Raw genomic sequence first — 21,767 nt, 5'->3', positions numbered from 1 at the left:
ACGGCAACCAGACACCTTAATATAGTCCTATAATGAGGTATCTGGGCAATCACTACAGGGATGCTACAATACTCGTACAGCAACACGTAATATACCCGCAGGCTATGGTCGCCAGATCACAGGCGTCTGCTTCTGATTAATATTTATAGAAAAAAAGATGTAATAGGAGTAGGGGCTAGTATTTTTTTTCTATTATTGCTAACCAGAAGCAGGCGCCTGTGGTCAGATACTGTAGAAATAATATATTGGACCACAAAAGTCGTCGCTAAAGGCGATTCATCAATACAAAATTAACGCCATTCAAAACTTCATAAAATGCAGACATTACCGTAGCTGGGAATCTATGGACTACAAACATTGCGTTCGAGCGAAATAACACATGTAAAAGTGTATTTCTTTCGTCTATATTTATAAGGATTGTACCTCATTTTGACTGCGTATACGGTAGTATGCCCGCAGTTGGCAACGGACATTTCCTATGGTTAGCGCCGTTAGCAGCGAACATTTCCTACGGTTAGCGGTCACCATATGAAATGTTTGTTGCTAACTGCGGGCATACTGCCGTATACGCAGTAAAAATGAGATACAAGTCTTATATTTACATCAAATAAATCGTTCAAATATAGTGCGAAGAAAATAAAATTCAGGGTGTGTTGCGACGTTGGTAACTAGAATCTACGGCAGCCGTGGTTGCTATAATAATATAGTTCCAGTGAATCGATCTATACGTAAAGACACCAGTATTGTTAACAAAATTAAAAGAAACAACTCAACATGTTTGTTTAATACCTTTTATATTTTTATTTAATTGATACATTCACAATTTCCGTCTCAGATTAACTATGGTCGTCAAGCACAGCGTGTATTGACACAGATTTAGTAGTGTGGTCAAATGTTCTCTAGGAAGTGTAGGCCCTATGCTTCAGCCATTTATTATTAGCTTTCTTGACCGTAGGCCGGTGGTTTTACTCCGGGTACTTCGGCTTTCCTCCACCTCCAAACCTGGCACGTCCTTAAATGACCCTGGCTGTTAATAGGACCACTGTGTGCGAACTCAACTGTACGGTTACCGGATGTTGCGATTGCTGAAGCGGTTGAAAATAGCTGCTTATTGCAGAGGTGAGAAGAAAATAACAATTATGTACCGATAAAGAGTGAAATGATACAAAGAATAAGTTGTGGTACATGTTAAGATATCAATCATGCCCTGAGACTATCAACATGTCTGTTAACTATAACCAAACTATCGCAAGGATTAAAAATCACTTGCTCCTCGTCGAAAATTTCATCCGAAAGATGTTATTATTTTCATTTATATCCTCTCGTTATGTGTTATTTCTTCTATCTTAGTTCTGAAACGAAAGTTTGTACTCCGATTATTCTATATCACCATTCCTACACGATGTAATATTATGCAAACTTACATTTTACGAGAAAAAATACACGGAGTTGAATGCGGGAATATGTACGGGTTGTTATGAAACTACTGTAAGGGTTGTAGCGATTTATGAAAAATAAATCGTACGGGTAATTGTGATGGTTATCGATGCATTATAAGTAGTCTGAGCCACAGTCTCAATGTCCACGAGTTTTATGTAATTTATTCGATATTAAAAAATGTTTCTAATGAGATTTCTTGTTTACCGTTTCAGATCACGATGGAATACCGTTGCTATTATTGTGATTTCAAATGTTTGCTGTTTGAAGACGTAATTAAGCACAGTCAAACTTTACAGGGACATGAAATGCTTAATTTCAAAACTGCAAAACACTCATCAAAAGGAACTATAGTTCAGACCAAAAATTCCAAACGTGTACCAGATGTAGTAGGAAGACAGGGGGTAAAGATAAAAGTAAATAGTGACACCTGTACTATCACATTACAGGAAAGTGATGAAGGCTCCCATGACAATACTCATGCTATTCCGCCGTGGTGAAACATATTTGGAGAACAGGATTGAAACTGTTCAAAGAGAAATTCCTGAGACTTATGGGAGGTTGGAAGAAACCAGTTCGCAGGATGCGAAAATAAATTTTGCTGTTCCACATCATTGATGTTTAGAGGATATTGAGCTGTCACAAAAGCTAAGAAATGTAAAGCCAGGAATATTGCACGAGATGATAGAAATGGCAAAACTGGACAACGTGGAGCATTACAATACATTCAAATTCTGTATCGACGGTAAACAAATCAACACAGGTGCAATGGATCAGAAAGAAGGTGATGTAAATATATGGGGCTATGGAACAGAACCTACATTGTCACAACGGAAGGATGAACTATGCTAACTGAAACATTTACAAATTTATTGGAATCACTTGATGCAAGATGTAAGGCAAAGGAAGATTGTCACGTTGACAAAGTTACAAACGGCATGCGCAACACCACTGTTGAAAGAAAAGTATACATATGCCATCAGTGCCATCAAAACCCATGTTTACAGATTGAATATGACCATCAGTAGGACTATGAATGCGTTTGACTTACTTGGGAGTAAGTCGCTGAATGCAACGACATGAAACACGTGTATCAACGTGGGCAAAATTGCAATTTGCCATCCCAAGAGACCTACATTTGCTTGACAGGACCTAATGGAATCAGAAATCTCATAAACTCGTCCTTCATTAAGCAATGAACAGATGCCTGGTAAGGGACGCGAAAGAACACCAAAGTGACAGGAAGTACTGACCAAACAGCACTTGGATTCTATGGTTTAAAAAAGATGAAAGAACGTTATGAAAATGTTTCAACTCAAAAGAAAAACCGGCCCCCGGGGATGAGACAATGTAAAGGATGGAGTAATGGAACGTCAAATGAAATCAATGCCATTTCAACACTGGTATCAAAGGTTTTACCCGTCTTCTTCCCGTCGTTGTCCTATGTAGCTGAAGGATGTGATATAATTCATTATAAAGATGCCCCCTTTGCTGTTGTGAGTCCAGATGGCAGTGCCAGACAGACAGATGAAATTAAAAGACCACACGGGGAAAAACGTATGCTATTGAAATGAAATGTCCCTTTCCAGATCAACTATCCAAAACACCAGTTGTTTATTCATTACCATGGTATTACGTCGTTCAAATTCTGTTCGTTTACTATTTCTATGCTACAACACGGAAAGCACAACGACATTCCTAGCAAAATTCGACCATGAACTGTTTCGGGACATTTTTGCCTTGCTCTAGAGATTGTACGGTCAGGAAAGTTTACCTCCAAAGAAACTACCAGACATTTTCTTGACACGCGGTTGTATTGAATTTTGTACGCTGTACGTACACTACCAGGCAAACATATTGGTGCTTACATAAATCACAACACACCGTTCAATCACATCGCTATAAGCCGTACACAATCCTAGATTTGTTTGTGTTACAACCCGTACAGTCGATGCTAACTTTATTTCGATATTTTGCAAAACGTAGTCAAGACAGAATCATGCTGAATGTCATTTTCATTTTAGGAGACGTATATGTTTCTACTCAAACAGCCAGAAAGTTATTTATTATCCGTGTTTATCTGTAAAATGTGCTAATTTGATACGACAGTCATATCGACAGCTGATTTCACGCCGAGTTTTGATATAAAAGTATCATTTCCCATGTGTATTTTTAATTTATAAATCTACATAATATCAAGAGTTTATTCAGGAGACACCGTAACGCTGGGGTATGTAAAATACATAATATAACTACCTAATTTCAGCTTTGAAACTTATATCGCTCTCTCCGTTTACCTTTCCGCCTCGCTTCGGCTATCGCAACATCCGGTAGCCGTACAGATGAGTTCGCACACAGTGAGGACGTTAAACAAAAACAAACCAAACCAACTCTAGGAACTGTACGCTTCAGCCATTTATTATTAGCTTACCTTATGGAGAAGTTAAATATGTACCCACTTCCGCAATATTCAGTTTAGTTTTTGACAAAATACTCACCTGACGTTAGCTTTTTGTACAGATATCATCGGGTAACAGGAGAAAACGCAAAAATTGCGATGATGAGACCTTTCAAAATGGCGCCGTCTAGTTGACGTTCCGGTAACGTGACAGTGAGACGACGTCATGATTATGTTACCGATTCCCGCGCTTATCAATACGATGTGCCTCTCTTCGTTGCGTATCCCGACGTCATCATTTGCGGAATATTTTCTGATTTAAGATAAAAAAAAAAAAAAATAATAACATCAACAAAAACTATTTTTTTAAGAAAAACGGAAATTATCAGAGCTGGAAATCATTATAGATCTAGATATGAAAATTAAGTGACGAAGAGGCGACGTATACATTTTCCACTTTCGTCTAATTTTTTTCATTGTTTGGAACTTATCTAACGCCCTTGCTAATTCATAAATGATACACATATGTGACACTCAGATTATCAACAAAGAATTTCCGTTGAAGTGAGTGATAGATGAAAGTTTTTGCACCAGATTGGTATTATAGAGATAACACCTTTTTGAGATCAAAGATAATTAACCTGTAGAAACGGAGAACCAAGGACACACACATATATATACGTCTGTCTGGTATATTTGCAAATAATTAGCGATCTCCGTGAACTTCGAGTGAACCATACTACCATAGCTACATGTAGGTTATTAACCATTGAACAATCACCAGATATGGCGTTAATTGTCAATATGAATGTCACTAGGGTAAGGTGTCTGGTGAAAAGAATGGCGTTCGTCAGCTGTATGTTTCTATAGAGACTACCGTTCCGAAAAGCTTCAGATTCTATCAAATTAGTCTGGTCCGTTTAATAAAATTGTTGCAAAGGTTGTCTTTTTCTTGTATACATGTAAAATAATGGTGCAGAGCCCTTATATAATATTATATATACTATATAAATCAGGAAGATGCTGATTTTACGAAATGGCAATCAAGTTTCGACAACTTTGTAATTGTATGCAGACTGCGTAAATGACAACTGAATTCACTAATACAGCAACAGGTGCCCCCCTCGTCTCGATTCAGAGCATGCTGCGTACGTATGCAAACTGCTTTTCGTCATCGCGGCCGATTGGAAATATCTCTGTGATGTTACTGCATCCATTTACATTATTGTAACTCCACCCATCAACTATCTTTTTTTGTTTTGTTGAAGCTATCTTGTATGGACAAGTATTCACTTTTCATCCCAGGGATTTGATACTTAATGTACTTGACATACACGGATGTTATGTGCATGTATTTTAATGACAGTTATGTCACTATAACCTTTTCTTCGGTTTGTAGACAGAAATTTTCCAGACAACTTCTGCTATTTTTCGTTCACCCCACTTTTGTTTAATCTGTAAATATATTATTATATCACTAATTTTTATAGGTGATATCACTATATGAAATGGTGATATTTCCTTTTCCAAAGTTTGTAGACACTAACTTGTTCCTCTTACAGTTTTCATACAAACTGTTGGAAACTTCACTGACGTTATCAGCACACAAAGCACTTTGTTTTTATTTAACCATTTTAATGGCAGTTATGCCTTGTGATTATAAGGTTTTCTCCAAACTTTTTTCGAAACTTCTGTAGTCATTGAACACATACTCTGAATATTTAACTAAGAAAGATAGTGTGGGAATCGGAGTGGATTCGGGAGCGAAGGAAATAGACATTTTAGCGAAGGTTAATTTCTTTGATTGCCGACAGTACATATATACAGAGCATGGTTTTACTTATATTCGCTTTATAACATCTTCAAGTGAAGTGTATTGGATGTACAACCATGCTTTAGTTTTAATTAAGCATATTTAAAGATATGTATTGTCTACATCCTTTATGAACCCTAATTTGTAGTACATGTATATCCTAATGTAGCAACATTCATCTCACTCTTATAGATCTCTAGATCTCTCATTCTTCTCTGCTTTTCTTTCTTTATAATCATTATAAGTATTCTGTGTCGCTATCACAATCTTTGTAATATGTATTTGTGGGGAGGGCTTTTATAAGTTGTTAAAACTTGTGCCCAATCTAATTGTGTCTAAACAATAAGATACGTTCAAGTCAACATCTTAAAATGAAAAAAAAGACACCAAACAGGCCTGATACCGGTATTTTTTTTCGGTGATGTAGCCTATCTTTCAAATCGTTCATTTTGTGATATCGTTGTAATAAATTGCTGATATTATTACACTGAACAGTTAGTCACTAAAATGAATGAATGGCCATATAATCCGAATGTTTCTTATTTTTTTTATCTTTTAAAATCTGACGTGGTCCGACTTCTGACGAAACATCTGGAACCTTCGATTAATTCGGATTATGGCCAATAGAAGATCTTTATTTAGGGTTTCAGATTATTTTTGCTCTCAGATTTTAATGTCTTTTTGAAAGTCCGAAAGTTGGACACTAAATCGTCTTTAAATATGGGGTTTGAGTATTCTTTTTCTGCCAGAACACCTGGTTATTGGTCGCGTTTATTGTCAGTTTGGTGACTGCTATAAAGTTAATAGATTAGCTTACATGGCAATAAAACGTGACATTTTCAATATTGAAGAATAATGTTCTCAATCAGTAATCTAGTACAGAGATTGTGGTGAACTCCATGCTTGGTATCTGGAGGAGGATGTGACCAGTAGTTCAGGTTTGCCACCTCTCACGTCCTCGGTGGGAGACTCACGATATTGAAAGCTTTCTCCCACGAAGACCTCTCTCACGCGACGGGAGACAAAATCTCACGTTTTTCAAAAAATTCTCCCTCATTGTCACGTTGAGCCATTACTAATGTACCAGAATGCATGGCATCCATACAGTGCCTTACTATTGTCAATCATGTCTGAACCTTATTAATCAGAACACCAGGGCTGTGTTTATGTATACACTAACAAATGTGAAGGCAATTAGTCTGACATAATTATGAGTAGCTAGTTGTATAAAGAGTGTAGGCCAAGGACCAGTTTCATCAATATTCCTTAACTTAAAGAATTCAATTCAATCAAAATTATCTTTAGAAAAGTTTTACAGAATTAAAGGAATGTTCCTTAACTAATATTTTTGATGCTTTCCTGTGGACATTTTTAGGTTAAGTAATTTCCTTGAGTTAAGGAACGTTGATAAAACCAGTGCCTGGTGTATTTGAGACCCTTAAAATTAAAGATCAGTTAAATAAACAAAACCAAATAAACATATTTATCTCATTTTACTAAATGTAATGTTCTTAAAACATGAAACAGCACAAGACATAAAATAAAGTCACTGAAAATCCTGCTGGAATCACCCACAGGAACTTGATATAGGTAATCATGAAACTCATTACAATATTACTGAAATACAGATTTTTTCCTATCTTAACTTCTGTAACTCCTATATATACAAGTCCCCTGTGCCAGTCAGATATCACTCCACTATACCTACTTATCCTGTACTGTTATAGCACTAACAATTTCACAGGCACAAGCACAGGGGATTGACAGGATTTTCTAAATGATAGTCCATATACATGTATATATATATATAACATAGAAACACAAATGACGAAGGAAGACAACTTTTTGACTCATGCCCTGACCAGGCCTTGAACTCATGATCTACGGCACTCAATCGCCTAGCCAGAAATACCCGCAGCTTATACCACTGCACCACATCGGCGTTCTTAAAAAAAAAAGAACGTTTCAATGGCGCAGTGATGGTCGGCCCGATACCCTGACATGATCATTGTGGAAGTCGTCTATAAGATGATATGAATACCTGGATCGCAATGTATTTACATACATGGATACGAATTGTACATATATTATAAATATTTCTCTCGGTACAACTACGACAGGAAATTCAAATCTATATCTTCGGATCACCAACTCATAGAGTATATGATGCATTGTTTGGTTTGTTTGGATTGTTTTTGCTTAACGTCCTATTAACAGCCAGGGTCATTTAAGGACGTGCCAGGTTTTGGAGGTGGAGGAAAGCCGGAGTACCCGGAGAAAAACCACCGGCCTACGGTCAGTACCTGGCAACTGCCCCACGTAGGTTTCGAACTCGCAACCCAGAGGTGGAGGGCTAGTGTTAAAGTGTCGGTACACCTTAACCACTCGGCCACCGCGGCCCCGATGATACATTGTGCTAATAAATAGATATATAACATAGAAACACAAATGACAAAGAAAGACAACTTGTTGACTCGTGCCCTGATATATAATATATATATATTATAGTGACACCATAATACATATATAATATATGGACTATCATTTGGAAATTCGTGTCAAGTCCCTGTGGGCACCAGTGACAATTTATTTTCCTACCTGGTATTGGCCTGCTGATATACGTATTTCATTAATATTTACATGTAATATACTATAGCTGACTAACTAGCATGTATGGCAAAAGCCAAGATATCATTTATTCACGGATGAATGTTAATTCTGTCTTTAATTGAATCGTATCAATTATTATTTATATCATTTTTGTTTTATTTCATTCATATCTTATTGAAAGTTTATATATTTCTACTTTTGTAAGATATCTTCTTGTCGACTATGTGATATATAAGATATAAAAGTATATTTTCATGATTATTTTTGTTTTACAAAAACTCTAAATCAAGATGTGAAAACAGCGCTGTAGGAGCTTCCATTTTTCATGAGAGTTTGACACTTATGATAATGTTGACATTTTGACAGGCTTGTTAAGATGAGAAGATATAAATTTTACTATTCTCTCACAAAAAAGAAACTTGTGTACATTTGTAGAAGGCAACCAATAGGAAAATAATATTGTGACTGGCACCTGTAGATTCCTCAAATGTCAATCTTCCCAGCTAGGATTTTTATTTGCCAAAACTGACTGCTTATAAGTCATGTTGTCCAAGTTATATCTTTTCACATCACCTGAGCTGAGCAAATCCTTGCCTCACCCAAGCTGACCAAGATCTCACCTCAACTGAGCTGAGTAGCACCAATAACACCTAGTCAAGAATGATAATAATGTTCATTTCTGAGATTCTTTTGGAGATATGACAATTCTGAATAATTCATTACGTACATATAAATGTATATACCTATGCTTAATGTATAACTGGAAAATCAGGTCTTTTGAGAGAGATAGATATATATATATAAATCATTGATATTATTAACTCATATAATCAACCCTTTGACTGTTTGGTACTTCTTATTCAAAGTTCTCTTTTATTTTCCTCAAGGAAAATTATCTCCAATGTCAGATTCACAATGCCATTCAAACTTGTAATTTTGGATTAAATCTCATCAATATTGATTAAAATTCAAAACTTCCCTTGATAAGGGCAATGCTAATGAACACATATTTTGTATTATGGCAAATGTACATCATAGTACACTGTACATGTATAACAATGCAAGATTCACATTCAAATATTTCAAATCCTTTCCATCTTACATGAGTAAATTTTCACTTTCTCATCAGCAACATTCTCCCATACCACACACATTCCCATTAATACTAGGGTCAGTTCTGTATTATACGGTTTCAGGTTTTGAAAATAAGGAACAATTGTTTGACAATTTACAGTAACAAGAGGCCCATGGGCCTGAACGTTCATCTGACACTATAAAGACTCTTGTACTATTGTAGTATACATACTCAGTAGCAAGTATAGTGGTATTGTTGACCATGGTGGCCATCTTAGATTTCAGACCGACTGTGGAAAATAACAATACTTGGTCAGGATCATCTCAGGTAATTCGAGCTGAATGCCACTGTTGGAACTTGAGAAGAAGTTTAGAATAGAGGTTGTTCAGGAAAACCATGATTGGAAATTCATATTGAAAAATGGCCATCATAACAGCCATGACAAAGTTTTTACGAGGCCGAAAAATAACAACACTTTGTTGGCTCCTCTTCCTTAACATTCCTACCAATTTTTAGCTCAATGGCACCAAGTTTAAAATATGTTTTTCAAGATGGCTCTCATGACGTTCATATTGGATTTCGCACCGACCGATAAAATAACACTTGGTCAGGACTATCTCAGGATCATTAAGCAAGTTTGAGCTGAATCACATAAGTGGAACCTGAGGTGAAGTTTGAAATGTGAAATGTTTACAGATGGCAGACCCTTCGGGTCCGATGGCCTTACTATGAAGTTTTAAAATGATATATATACTGATAACAAACTATCTTTGTGGGTCGTGATATCAGTCTGAAAGTTTTCCTGTTAAATGGTCTTGAATACATGTTAAACCCATTTTATTTTCAAAACCAAAAGTCAAAGGGAACTGAATATAGCCTGTATATATCATGTAGTACCTGGGCAAGTTTGATCATCAAATTAATAACTATAGTCAGGGCTGTTCCATCTAATGTGATTATACATGCTGATAAACCAATCATCCAATCACTGTGCTTCCAAATGGTGACGCAGACATCTAGATTGTGTGATCAGACCAAAGTAAACCCTTTTGGTTGAGCCATAGTCAATAAGACATGTGCTATGTAATTTCCTGTTTCTCTACATAAGCATATTTAAAATGTTATCAAAGTGAGTTTGATCTATAAAGTTAGACCATCGTCCCTGTCAAGTAGTGACTCACTAAATGTTTATTGAAGTCAGCCTTATTGTAAACGCTTACATAACCATCACTATGACTGCGTCTTTTGTCCATGTCTTAAAGAGGCATTCCTTCGTTTGAAGAAAGTTTAGGTCGTCAAAATTAAACTTACTGGAAAATATATATTTTTTCCAAGTAGTAAAAGTTATAATCTTTACATAAATACGGCAGTTTTACTCTCGAGATAAATCAAAGTTCTTCGAGTATTAAGTCCTGAGAATTCTTAATTCGATCCGAAGTATCACTAATTACCACCAAGTCATACGGTATTTGTATACAATACACCTTTTTCCTGTACATTTCAGCATTAGTTTCATTACTAGTAGGCACAAGCACTCATATAATTATCGTTCGGGCATAGATTTCATCAACAGAAATTGTGCATGTTTCTAATGTGCCAACAAAGGAATGCCTCTTTAAATCATAACTTTTGACATAAATTATCTTCCTTATTAACGTATAGTACCATTGAACATAGAAACATTGGATCAATTTATAATGTATCAAACTTTCCTAAACATTTTGGTTGATAAGTTATTATAGTCATTCTTGATCTTTATTTAAGTGTATACAACCAGTACCATGAATTTCTCTCATTCTATGAATAACTCTCAACGTTAAACTTATACAAAATTGGGAAGAGTTGGCATATAGACATACATTTGTTGTATATATATAATGTAAATGAATTGACTATTTACCACATCAGTGTATTTATGTTACAACCAAAAAGACCTGTCACTTATAAGATAACAATTTAACAATTTCTTCCAGGCCTCTGTTTATATATGACTCAGTTGTGATTTGCCTGATGAAGGTGACATTGTAAATCCAATACTGGTCATCATATAAGTGTCCACTCAGATTCACATACACTCTGTAATGAAGCCAGATTTACAGCATGTGGTCTGAATTCATGTTATTGACCTACAGGACGATCACCATGTCTGTATTAGGACCAGGTACACTCCGTCCGAATTCCATGTCAACCTCATTCTTACGATGTTTTTTGTTCTTTCTGTTGTGGTTCTGAAGACTCTGTGAACTGGTCACTCCGTCGCTTATTGGACCTTTTCTCCAAATCCGGTTCAGTCCATAATTTTCCAGTATTTACATCTTTCACTTTTTGGAAAGCAAATGCTAGATATATAGCTGAAAGGAGAAATATTACAACAGTGGATACTCCAGTCATTTGTTACTGATACAGTAAGAGAGAATTTTATGTCATTTTTTAGGCCCATAGTGTGAAATGCAATAGTGAATTTGACCCCTTTTCCTAGACTGATGACCTCAACTCACTATTACTAGATTGATGACCTTGACCCATTATCACTAGACTGAGCCCCATTCAATTTGCTCTCTTCTCAGAAGTCCTGAGAAGAGAAGCCTTCTAAGAAGATCGCATTCCGTTATATGTAAATCGAGTAAAGCGGGAGAATATAACCCAAAATAAACAAGTTTTAAAGTTTTCTCAAACACTATGACACAAACACATCCATGTATGTGTCATATATCCTTCTCTAGTGAAACTCATCACTCGCACACTTAAAACATGGTCGCCGCCATCTTGGAAGATAAATCTTCCAGCTTCGAGACAGAAGAGGTAGAAGATCTTCCAGAAGCAGAAGAGCTACAAATCGAGTGACCGGAAGATATATTCTAGAAGGAGAAGAGTGCAAATCGAGTGGGGCTCTGATGACTTTGACCCCTATCAATAGATTGAGAACCTCTTCCCCTATTTTTTTTTTTTTTAACCTATGATTTTATTTGGTTTTCCAAGCAATTGTTTACTTGACATAGTAATATATATCATCCATACCAAACATCTCTATTTTTCCATACCAAACCTCCCTAACAACATAATACTTCTTCCCCTATTATTAGATTGGCAGTGATACTTACTAGAGGCATCCCACTCGGCTTGTGACAATGTCCCCTAAAATTAGATCAGACAAGCATTAGCAGTTAATCATACATAGGACTTTCATCAATTCTATGTCAATTTAAGAATTACAAACAAATATCTAAAGAGAAGTCAATCTTGTTGGCATCCTTTAACCACCTTTTAAGGAAAACACTGAAAACAATATTTTAATTGACTGTATCAATGTTTTCAACATAGAACAGGGTTAAACAATACTATTTTTGAATGTTCGACCTTAGATATTGAAAGGAGAAGTTTTTCACCTCAAAAATTAATCATCTGACATAGTGTAATTTCATGCAAGATATCATGATGTCCAAAAGTCTCTCTTCCTTAAAAAAGTTATGTAACTTTATCAAAAAAATCAATTCCGTATGTTCCCCGGAGTAGATATTTTAATTCAAATATAAGTTCACATCTTTATGATAATTTCATCCCTCTGTATATCCACGCATGTTCACCAAATTTCATATTATTATAAATTTACATGTATTGTATTTTGTAGTCTATCTCTGTATACCTGTATAGGTGTTGAGATAATAAATGAATTTGAATTTGGTGGTCGGGTGGCACAGTGGTAACACACCTGCCTTTCACCTAGGCGACCAGGGTTCGATTCCCTGATCAGACGTGAAAAGGTTAGGGTCACCTACGCGACCACATGGGTTTTCTCCAGGTTGTCTGGTTTCCTCTCACAGTAAGACCCCTTGTGTGATTTAATTTGGGCCAACAAGCGTGATTTATGTAAGTTGATATAAATAAAATCCATGTTTTATTAAAATTCAGTAATGAGAGTACGGTACATAAAAAAAAAAAAAAAAAAAACATTAAAAAAATAATTTATTCCACGTTTATTTTGGTATAGTTTTATGTCCTGTTAACACAACAAGGTTGTTTTTAGGTTAATTTGTTTAGCTCTATACTGCCATATCTAAGAGTTAAAAAACAACTTACCACTCTGACAGGGCGATGTCGTTTGAGGTCCTCTGGACGAGTGTCCTCCTCCTTCAGCTTGTTAAGGCAGATCTCTGTGTCCTTGTAGTCCTCTGGACTAGTTCCCTACTAGAGCTGTCCCTTCTGGTGGAGGGTAACACTACAAATATATGCAACAGAGTTATTAAATTTGAGTATTTTTGTGAATGGTAGTGTTTTCTGGAGTCCCTATATTGGGGCCAATCTAACAGGAGTTGTAAAATTAAGGTGGAGTATTGATGTCAACACTAGTAATTCCTCGAGTCCCAACATTGGGCAAATCTAACAGGGGTTGTAAAATTAAGATTACAGGTATTTTATTTCCTCAAATCCTTATATGGATGCCAATGTAACAGAAGTCATTATTAATTATATCTATTTCACAGCCTCTATTTGGAATCAAACCCTGGACCTTACTAATGTAACACTTTACTAAGTGAGCTTATGAGAAATTCTTCAAAGCTAACACAATGCCAAAGGCCACAAGCAGGGAACCCTAACCAGCCACATTGTACTGACAACTGATGAACACTACAACAATGTTAAATGTAAAGCGAAAGAGTAGGAACTACCATTTTTAGACTCTGGTATGTCTTGGCCAGGAGACAGAACCTGAAGCCTTCCTCACAGGGGCAAATATTTTATTAAAGGTCAAAAATGTGTCATTTTTCTAGTGTGAAAGCCCTACAAATATTAAACAATCACTTTACAGTTTTATTAATTTTTTTTTAGTATTTTTAGTGTTAAGTCCATGCTTTAAAACAGAACTTTAGAACTATATATCACAATGAATATACTGATTCTCCATCAAGTGAAAAAATTGATGCTTATCTCAAGACTTACTTCTAAAGCTGACATTCTCCCCAACAAACCCCTGTGTTCACCAATCTCTGACTTCTCTGCGAAGTATTCATCAAACGGCTTTCTGTACACCAACTTCATACCAAAGTCCTCTGCCATTCTACAACAAGAGCAAGTTTACTGTATACTTTTATATTTGGGATAGCCATTGACCAAATACCCAGGTATGTTTTCATCAATTTCATTAGCGGTGGATTAAGGTAGTATTATATCACACATCAGCTTTATAGAAGAGAAAATCTAGTATTATTTCTGAAAACAAATTTTGAGAACAGAAAATCATCTTTTTTTTGTAATCAAAATTGTTAATGATTGAGTTCAATTAATATCAGGAGCAGAGCTCACTAAATAGCTTCAGCTTTTTTAAACACAGTTGTCTTCATATGATCAGCTGGCTCTTGAGAGGTTGTTTGATAACACAAAACAAATGAATAGTAACCTACAGCCAGGATATGATCCTTTTACAAGTATTGACATCGTATTTTACTCTTACTTCTCAAGCACTGGAAAGTATACGAGGAACTCCGGACAGTCCACCACACCCTCCAAGTGGAAGTCATATTTAGCCCCAAACAAGGGAATGTTGTCTAGGTCCTCTGAACAGAAACTCACACTGTACACGTCATTGCCTGCACGACGGTCTGGGGAGTCACGCATTCTCCGCCTACAACAGTAAATCGTGGCTTAGTACTGTTAGACCAGTAAAAACATATCACAATTTAAAGATCATGATTATGTTTTTTGCTATTAAACACAAAAATCTCAAACTCATTTAGATTAACTTCCTGCAGAAATTGTTTCTTCAAGGGTATGATTATTTTTCAATATTTTTCATGGATAAAATGAATAAAAACTAATTAATGTGATATAAAATGAATACTTTGACAATGAAAGAATGAAAGAAAGTACAGACAATTTCATAACTTCCATTAAAAAGTAAAATTTTAGCTGCAACTATTTGATAAAACCTCAAAAAATTTCCGGCTGGTAACTCATCAAAAGCTACTATTTGTATTTGCCACAATGATAAATGTCAATTTAACCTACAAAAGTGTCAATTTTCTTGTTAGAGAAAATACAGTAGTTATACAGAAAATTTAGTTTTACACAATAAAATATATATATATCTACTATCTAGTCGATATATGTGTGACATTGGATTTAACTTACATAATTTCGTATGAGTCTGGGGTTGTTCCAATAAAGTAGCCTCCAAGTTTTAAACTTTCGCAGGCATTTTGAAGCATAAGTTTTGCCTGGGGATAGCTCTCAAAACAGTAGTGGAAGGAAAACTGGCAACTTGTAATGTCAAAGGTCATGTTGCTGTCTTTGTAGGTGTCTTTGAGTCTCTTCTACAGAAATAGAAGTGATATTTAATGAATCTCCAGATATTGTCAAGTTGAAATCATATAGAATTATTTATAATTACAATACCAGTTAAAATATAACCAAAAAAAGCTGCCATTTGATAAGGAACGAAATGGTGACATACCAACTTGTTTTTTTTCTTTATTACAGTAGACTATGCAGTCATCAAGTTTTGAGGAACATTGATGAAATTTTTAAATTCTTATATAGCTATTAGATCTTTAATCATTTTAGATTAATTTAGAATTGGGATACCGAAACTTTTCTGTAAAAAGATGATTTGAAAGAATACTGACTTTGGTGCAATCTGCTGCTATAAACTCTGCAGAGAAGATTCGGTTGGGGCCTCGGTCATTGCGACCACGGTCAACCATTTCCTGATAGCGACTCTCGCATTGCTCCACAGATGTTTCGGCTATGTCTGAAAATTCACCATATTTTATTACATTTTGAATAAAGTATGCAGAAAATGAATATTTTGCAGGTAGAATCCATAGACGGGAGCATATCAGCTTCTTGTGCCTAACAAAAACTATTTAAATAGCTACATGTATAAAATTTGTTGTTCTCTGATATTTTATCACATGAGCACAGGAAAGTGACCATCGTTAATCTGGGGCTGTGACCAGATATTTGATAACTGACCATTCTGGGGACACTGATAAAACATGTATATCTTGACCTTTTAAAATCACATTATTCTGGATGAAAATTTAAAATCCTTTTACATATGTGAATTTAGAGGTGAACTTCAATCAGGTACTGAACAAATGCACATTTGAAGTTGTACTGATTTTCTCCTAGCGTTAAGTTTATCTTATACCTGCACACACTAATTTCGATATCTGTCCCTTTTTCCACTTGAGAAGATCGCCACCTTTTCCACAGCACATGTCGAGTACAGCCAGGTCCTTATAGTCACGGCTTTGTTGACGTACCATCTGGACAGTTTCCCCTGTTAAAAGATAAAACGTCTGGAAATGTAATTCAAGCTTCTCTAAAATTAATAACTTCACATCCTTTCTGATTTTTGTATCCATGTAATACATCGCTTTCTGATTCTAACATTTAAAAGTTTAGACAATTTAATCAAGAATTTACAGAAGCTAGGGAATGACTCAAACTATTCATAGACTACAGTAAATGTACCATTGTTTCTAAAACGATGAAGGCTATTCCAGTAATAACCCTACCCAAACAAGACTCTGGGTTTATCAAATTGGGGCCACAAACAAGAGATTTAGATAAAACAATACCACATCATACTGGTAAACACATTTTCTCCTGTGCCTACCTAGCATTTATATATACAGTCAAACCTCAATGATTCGAACTTCGTTGATTCAAATTTCTTGCTGTATCGAACTTTTTGCTTGGTCCCGAATTTTCTCACTATATAACACTACTAACGAAACTATGTATGATTCAAATTTTTATAAATCGAAGTTTTCGATGTATCAAACTTTTTTCATGACCCGTTAGCTATGATTTTATAGGTAATTGACATCTCATGATTCGAACAAAAGATTTACCTGTGCTGACCACTGGACAGGTGTTTGTCGTGACCCCTGCGGCAAGATTTCACACCTCTCCCCCAAATGCCCTGACTGACAATAGGGATAACGATAGCGTGTGTTGTCACTCCCGGTCATGGGGTTAATTAATAATCACACCAAATTGATAAATAAAAGGTGTATTTAGAAGCCATGACATTTAATCACTCCGGTAAAAATTTTCGGTAGTCGTCTCTGATAATCTCCGCCGCCATTGAAATCAGCGGTCGGTGAGTAAATTTTACGGAACTGTAAAACAACCGGACCAATTTTAAACACAAACAATTAGCGATGGCTTCACTCATATTCAAAGTGTCCCGTTTCAAACTTATACATAAATATCCAAGTAAATCGATTATTTGTCATCCAATCATGCATTCTCCAATCGATCGGCATTCCGTATTTTATATGCACATAACGTAAACGCATGTGTCTTTAGCAGAAAAGCCTAACGACTTACGTAAGTGTGCATTGTACTTATTTTGCTTTATCTGTTAAACGCGATATAAGTGTTTTGTAACCGATACATATTTTGTTTAATTAATAAAATGCTTAGGTATAATTAATGAAAATAATTTTGTTTTGTTGTGTTTGAGGTATAAATTAACTAAACTTTTCGATGTGAGCCTGACAGGCGACGATCAACACGAAGACACCGAGGACATATAACGTTAACAGATATGGTCATTATCAAGAAAACATCGATCTATTGTCAACCATGAATAATTCGAAGTCCCGCTGTTTCGAAGTTTTTCTGCTAGTCCCTTGAACTTCGAAACATCGAAGTTTGACTGTATTTTTATTCTGCAGTCCTCCTGTTGTATATATCTTACAGGCCTAAATCTGAATTATGAGTATGATTACTGGACCATTGACAGTTCACAAAAAAAGTGGAGAGAAAATAGTAGAAAGGGTGATGTCTGAAAAGTTTGTATCGACCTATAGAAAAAAATGTGTATGTATACTAGTATAGATGAATATAGGACACACAATATATATATACATGTTTATCCTGCAACTGCCACCACATTGTCGGAATACACCCACCGTATATATTTTTGCTGTATACGGCAGTGACGGAAAACAGCTGTATTTTGGAATCATAGCATGTGCGGCAGTTCGACTGACCTACTTCAAAGTGAAACTACGTTTAAAAGGCGAACATATGTCTGTCATTTTTGACACCGTTTCACTTCAAAATGATTATTTCTGATGATTATTTTTATGTCTGTTGCAGGATAAATAGAATACATGGTCAGTGTCTTAACATATAAGCTGTATTTTTGGCTCGGGACAGAAAGACAAAAGTGGCTCGCCAAGGCTCACCACTTTTGTCTTTCTTTACCCTCGCCAAAATACAGCTTATATGTTAAGACACTGACCATGTTTTCTCTATATATAGTAGTCATACTGATTTGACACATGATATGCCCAGTACAGTCAACTTCACTTAAAACAAGTTTCCGTGGTTCAAGAAAAGCACTTATATACTAGCAGTTAGTTGAGTTCATAATTCCGCTGATTGGTAAGTATATTTTAAAGCGAATCGGTATAAAATAATGCTTCATTGTTTTTGAAATTGTTTTGCTCCAGACATTTTTCAAGTTTGCTGTCCATCTCCACTGCATTGCAGGAGGAGGTTAAACTGTTGTCATAAACTGTGTCTCTTAACTAAAATGGTACTCTTCATCTTGAAGAAAAGAGTTTTCAATATTTTTCATGGCTTTATCTAATTACTTATTACATTTGACTTACTTACCTATTAAGACACTTTTTATCCAGTTATTAAAATTTCTGAGATGAAATATCCGGCTTTCTTTTCTCTTCTCAAGGCCGGATTCCTGTAACTCATTGTAATGCTTGGCGACTGTTGATGTATGGTCCTCTTGTTCCCGTGTCTGTGGCTAAAATGACAGACAATGTCAAATCAAAACGAAAAAGAATCTTGATGACTTTAATAAGAAAGGTCTCATGGTCATGACCAATTTTACAAAAAATAAAAAGGAACAGGCATCTCATATTTTAAATTGGGAGTTTCTGTCACTGACAAATATTACTTGTCCTGTTTTGCCATGTCAGGTCAATGCATGTACTTTTGTGGTCACTTCAAAAAATATTTTTAAATTAATTATCTCTTTCCTGTTTGTCCATACATATGTACTTACATTTGATTCTGCCATCCTGGGGCCAATATCATGTGAAGTCAAAGTTTTCCAATCCTTTTCAAAGGATCATACACCTGTATTAAGTAAATATAAATTCACATGAATAATTTTGTGTGATGTAAAATTGGAGAGTATACATGTAGGCCTATATATATAGGTCACCTTACTAGTTCAAGCTAGTGGGAATTTCTAGAATGCTCTAGAACCCATATCATAGGATGTCCATTCAGGAGCTGTTCATGGCAAAAAAGCAGAACAAAAACAAAACAAAAAGACCAGCTAATGTGTAAAAACACCAATTAATGATTTAAACAATAATTTAATATACTAAACATAAACTTGAACATGCTTAACTACTTAAATGCATTACGTTGAATGCTATTAAGTTAGCAGTAAACATTTTACATGTTTAATCCTAGATCTATGTTGTTTTTTATTTATATATACATGTATTGGTATAGATTGAGGCCTAGCAAAGACACAGCATATCAAGTTTGTGGTTTACTATATAAACTTTATATACATGTATTTCACAACAATTGCAAAACAAGTATAAGGTCAACCTACACTCATCAATATTGTTGGATCATATGGGAGCGCAAGGAGTAATATTGTTGAAAGAAATTAAACTAGAGTATCTGGAAAAAACCCACATTGTTGGTCAGGTAGCCCAAGGTATTTTCACCCCTAATCTGGAATTCAAACCCTAATTGCCAAATAGGAATATGCCTAGTGAAACCACAGTAACATGCCAATGTTATGATGCTTGTAAAACCATGTTATATGTAAACTATAAGCTACTTGTAGGCACTTGATTGGACCACGGCACAGGGGTTCATTACAAATGATATAAGATTGGTCACACATATATATACAGTCAAACCTGCTCTAACGGCCACCTTGAATAAGCAGCCACCTCCCTTAAGTGGCCAGTCTGTGGTCCACCCGATGGAAAACACTATATAATTAACCTTAAATAAGCGGCCACCTGTCTAATGCGGCCAACGGCCACAAACATCTGCCCCGAGTCGTCGCATCGTCCTGTATTAAGCGACCATTTTGTCCGGAAGTAGACATCCGCGATGATCATATGACCAAGTATTTTTATCAAATTCATCAAAACTTTTATCTTTGTTGGTTTTCAAAATACACTATACATGTTAAATTGTATAGAGTTATCAATATCAATAAGTGCATTGTAATATGATAAATTCAATAATCTGTTGAAAAAAGAATTAGGCAACAGGCCGTTTCTGGCCAACCTGGTTTAAGCAGCCACCTGCCTTAGCAGCCAATATCTGTCGGTCCCTTGGGTGGCCGCTTAATACAGGTTTTTGTCTGTATATGATTTGTAACGAACCCGTGATTGGATGATAGAATCTTACATATGATATTATTAAATAAGCCAGACATACCTATATATAAGCAGAGACATGTATGTCTCTGATATAAGGAATAAGCATTTCTAGCTAAGTTTATAATGCAACACTAAACATGTGGTGAAACTTGCAATTGTCTAATGATAGTAAATCTGACCTACAGATTGCTCCTTTTAATAATCCAACACCTTTATAAATAGAACATTTACCTTGCAAGGTGATCATCAGATGGTAAATATCAACGCAGAAAATGAACTACAAACCCACGTAAACGTTAGTCTTGCGGTTTTTATCTCCTTTTTTTTTTTTTTTTTTAATTTTAACTGGTAGATAATAGATGGGCAAAAACTGCAACCATGATATTCTCATATTGACGCATTATACGGACATATTGATACAGAAATAACATTTACACGCCTTTTATATGTGTGTAAACGTCGTACCTAAGTGCTCAACCTGAACCTGCCACTATTTAGCTCGTCAGGAACACACATACAGCTGAAAGCGGATCTTCACAATATTCTTTATTCTTTCTCGTGGTCGGGATGTTTATGATGGAAATCAAAACTGATGTCGTAAAACAAGAATTATTTATAATTATTCATTTTAATGTTTAAAAGTATGGGAGTTAGCATTGGCACAGAAAATTGAATAAAATACACGAATAAAATCGTAAATATTGTTACAATAAATAGGTTATGTTGTAGTAAAATCACTGCCTATCCTATTTGTGATAGTTTGTTTACCACATGGCCAAAAATGCTATCCACTTCAATGACTTCACCTAAAACAACACCACTTTTTTACCGAAAATATTTATCGGTTAGATAGATCTGTTACCGTCTATATTAGACTTGCGCAAGTCATTTTGCAATTGTTTGTCAAAAGTCAATTTTCAGTCGTTTTATTTTCTTCCAAACCAGGGACATCTAATGAGATAATAATGAACGCGCCTGCCCAAAAAAGACGGGATGACAAAAATAGATTTGGAAAAAATCCACGAAGAACGAATC

At 35.5% G+C, this 21,767-nt stretch overlaps 1 protein-coding gene across 1 annotated transcript; it reads right to left on the bottom strand.

The window, feature by feature from the left end:
* Positions 1-9,101: 9,101 nt before the first annotated feature.
* Positions 9,102-21,307, bottom strand: LOC117337790 (mRNA cap guanine-N7 methyltransferase-like). Its single transcript, XM_033898905.1, has 12 exons — positions 21,198-21,307; positions 19,376-19,449; positions 18,970-19,114; positions 16,481-16,612; positions 15,954-16,078; positions 15,460-15,641; positions 14,783-14,953; positions 14,272-14,389; positions 13,998-14,021; positions 13,411-13,515; positions 12,435-12,468; positions 9,102-11,684 (listed from the first exon to the last, which is right to left on the bottom strand). Exons 2-12 carry the CDS (start codon positions 19,388-19,390, stop codon positions 11,530-11,532), a joined length of 1,206 nt encoding a protein of 401 aa, XP_033754796.1. The 5' UTR covers positions 19,391-19,449; positions 21,198-21,307; the 3' UTR covers positions 9,102-11,529.
* Between the last annotated feature and the right edge of the window lie 460 nt (positions 21,308-21,767).

This window comes from Pecten maximus, chromosome 11 (assembly GCF_902652985.1).
Source record: "Pecten maximus chromosome 11, xPecMax1.1, whole genome shotgun sequence".
NCBI lineage: Eukaryota > Metazoa > Mollusca > Bivalvia > Pectinida > Pectinidae > Pecten > Pecten maximus.
This window is presented reverse-complemented; position numbering and strand designations above follow the sequence as displayed.